The sequence below is a fragment of the Myotis davidii genome, unplaced genomic scaffold, assembly GCF_000327345.1.
Source record: "Myotis davidii unplaced genomic scaffold, ASM32734v1 scaffold422, whole genome shotgun sequence".
Lineage (NCBI taxonomy): Eukaryota > Metazoa > Chordata > Mammalia > Chiroptera > Vespertilionidae > Myotis > Myotis davidii.
The window spans coordinates 138,009-140,384 of NW_006292909.1; the positions used below are offsets into that span (position 1 = coordinate 138,009).

At 43.4% G+C, this 2,376-nt stretch overlaps 1 protein-coding gene across 1 annotated transcript in view; it reads left to right on the forward strand.

Annotated features, from left to right (window-relative positions):
- The window catches only part of LOC107183512 (zinc finger protein 239-like), a gene marked incomplete at its 5' end in the record, with an annotated part of 2,753 nt that extends 1,808 nt beyond the window's left edge, over positions 1-945 (forward strand). Inside the window, one exon of the mRNA XM_015565703.1 lies at positions 937-945. Coding sequence (XP_015421189.1) covers positions 937-945 — 9 coding nt within the window. The remainder of the gene's footprint in view (positions 1-936) is intronic.
- Positions 946-2,376: the final 1,431 nt, after the last annotated feature.

The following is a 2,376-nucleotide window of genomic DNA, read 5'->3' on the forward strand; positions in this document are numbered from 1 at the left end:
GAAGATTTGGCTTTGGGTGGGGGGCACACAAAGCAATAAACAGATGATGGGTCATAGAATTTTGCACTTGAAACCCATATAATTTATTAACCAATGTGCTACAATATTTTTAATTTTTTTTTATTACAAAGGGTATTACATATGTGTCCATTTTTCCCCCCGCCCTAGACAGTCCCCTAGCGAAGGGATTCTTTTTGTTTTTGTTTTTGTTTTTTTTTTAATATATTTTACTGATTTTCCCCCCGGCTGAGCCAAGAGGAAAAACAAGATATTGTGCTTCAGGTTTTCAAGTTTTGTTCTAGTGATACATGTAGCTCTTTAAAGCGACAGTCCTTAAAATGTGGAATGGGGGGGAGGGGGAAAATGGCGGAGGTATAAAGGGACGTGTCCTGTGCCTTCTCCTGGAGCAGATAAGGGTGAGCAGCTGAAACGGGTAACATACAGCCCGAATAGGCAGAGGATTTTCAGCTGAGAGACTGTCTGCAGCTAGGAAAGACCGAGGACCCCCAGGAAAAAAAAAAAGGACGGTTGGAGACTGCGGCTGAAACCTCTCTTGGTGTGCCAGCGCAGCAGCAGAGACCGCGCCATTTTGGGCGATTGTTGCCGGCATCCAGAGACCAGCTACTAACCTGGAAACAAGGGATCTCAAGCAGCGTGACTGCGTGAACTCAGACAAGCACTGCTTCTTCTCACGGAAAGGTTAGACTTTCCCTAAAGGTGCGGTTTGCAATTCGGGTTGGAAAGAGGACCGAGCTCGCGTGCGCGCGCTGGGCGAAATCTGCGCCCCACAGAGTCCGCAGCCGTTGGGACCAGCGTGACCCGCCAGTGGAGAAGGGGCCCCACAGGGCTGCTGGCAGACGGGAACATAGTACTTAGCATATCTATGACTGTGAAGTTGCTTCATGACCTCATTTAACCTGTCCTTGTTCTTCACAGCTTTCCTGATAACCATGATTTTACATTCCATTTTAAGAGAGAACTTTGCTTTTTCTAAATATTTTTCCGCTTTAATTTATATTTCATAAATTCTTGGTCATTTATTAAAGATAGATTAGTAACTCATCTTTTTTTTTTTTGGTAGTTAGTCTTTTTGTTGTTGTTAATGCTCACCCAAGGATATTTTCCTACTGATTTTTTTTTCTTTTTGAGAATGTAAGAGAGAGAGGGTAAGACAGAGAGTAACATTGATATTAAGGAAACACATTGATTGGTTACCTCCTGCATCAGCGGTGACCAAGGCACCGATTGGGAAGGAGTCTTCAACCAAGGTATGTGCCTTAGCTGGAATCGAATCTGGGACCCTTTGGATTGTAGGCCTTTGCTCCATCCAGAGCCAAATCGGCCAGGGCTCTGGTAGATATTCTTATCTTTCAATATTTCACTATTATGTCCATTTTAATAAACATTTGGTTATTTCTACTAAAGGTGGTACAAACACTTCTGTATAATTCTTTATATGGATATAAATGTTATTTACCTTTGTCAGTTGGACATCTCCCACAGGCTCCTGGACTGCAAGAGGGCACAGGGCCAACTGAGGGATCCCCCATGAGTGTATGAATTTCATGCACCAGGCCTCTATTTTAAACATATGAACTAGGATATCATGGTTCCATTCACAGTCACGGAAGATACCTGAGCCCCGTCTTGAACCGCAGTGTGGGGTATGCAGGAGGCAGCTGATCAATGATTCTCTCTTAGCATTGATTTTTTTCTCTCTCTCCTTCAATCTCCTTTGAATTCCAGCATATCCCTGCAGAGACCTTCCCCGGCCAGGCACTTCTCACTCCCCGAGGGTCACAAGGACATTTGTCTTTGGGTGCAGTGTACTAAGAAATGGAACCTTTAAGAAGCCAGTGACTCTGCTGCAGGGAGGCAGGTGTTGTGGGCACTCAGGTGTCATTGTGGTTGGCCCCATCTGGGAATCTCCAGCAGCCTCACTAGAGCTCCCTGAATCTCAGTTGGCTAAATGTGACATGAGGTGATTGATGGGGCTTACTCTGACCCTCCAACATCAATAAAAGTAACAAGCTGACTACTTGTTGCCAGGATTTTATTGTTAGATTTTTTAGCATTTACTCTTTCTTTTTTTTGTTTGTTTTTTGTTTTTTGGTTTTTTTTTTGTCTTTCACTTAGTTTTATTTTGTTTTTAAGAAAATATTTTCAGTGAATACATGCTATTCTTGCAAGCTTGAAAAATGAAGCTGTTTTTGAAAAACCAAGGTTAAGTAAAAAATGACTGGCCATGGCCAGTGTTGCTGAGTGGTTGGATCGTAGGCCTGTTGTGCCCAGATTTCAAGATTCCCAAGAGCCCACCAGGGAGCCAGCGAGTCCGATGCAAAAGCAAAGAGTCATTTATTTCAAACCTAGGTTTGG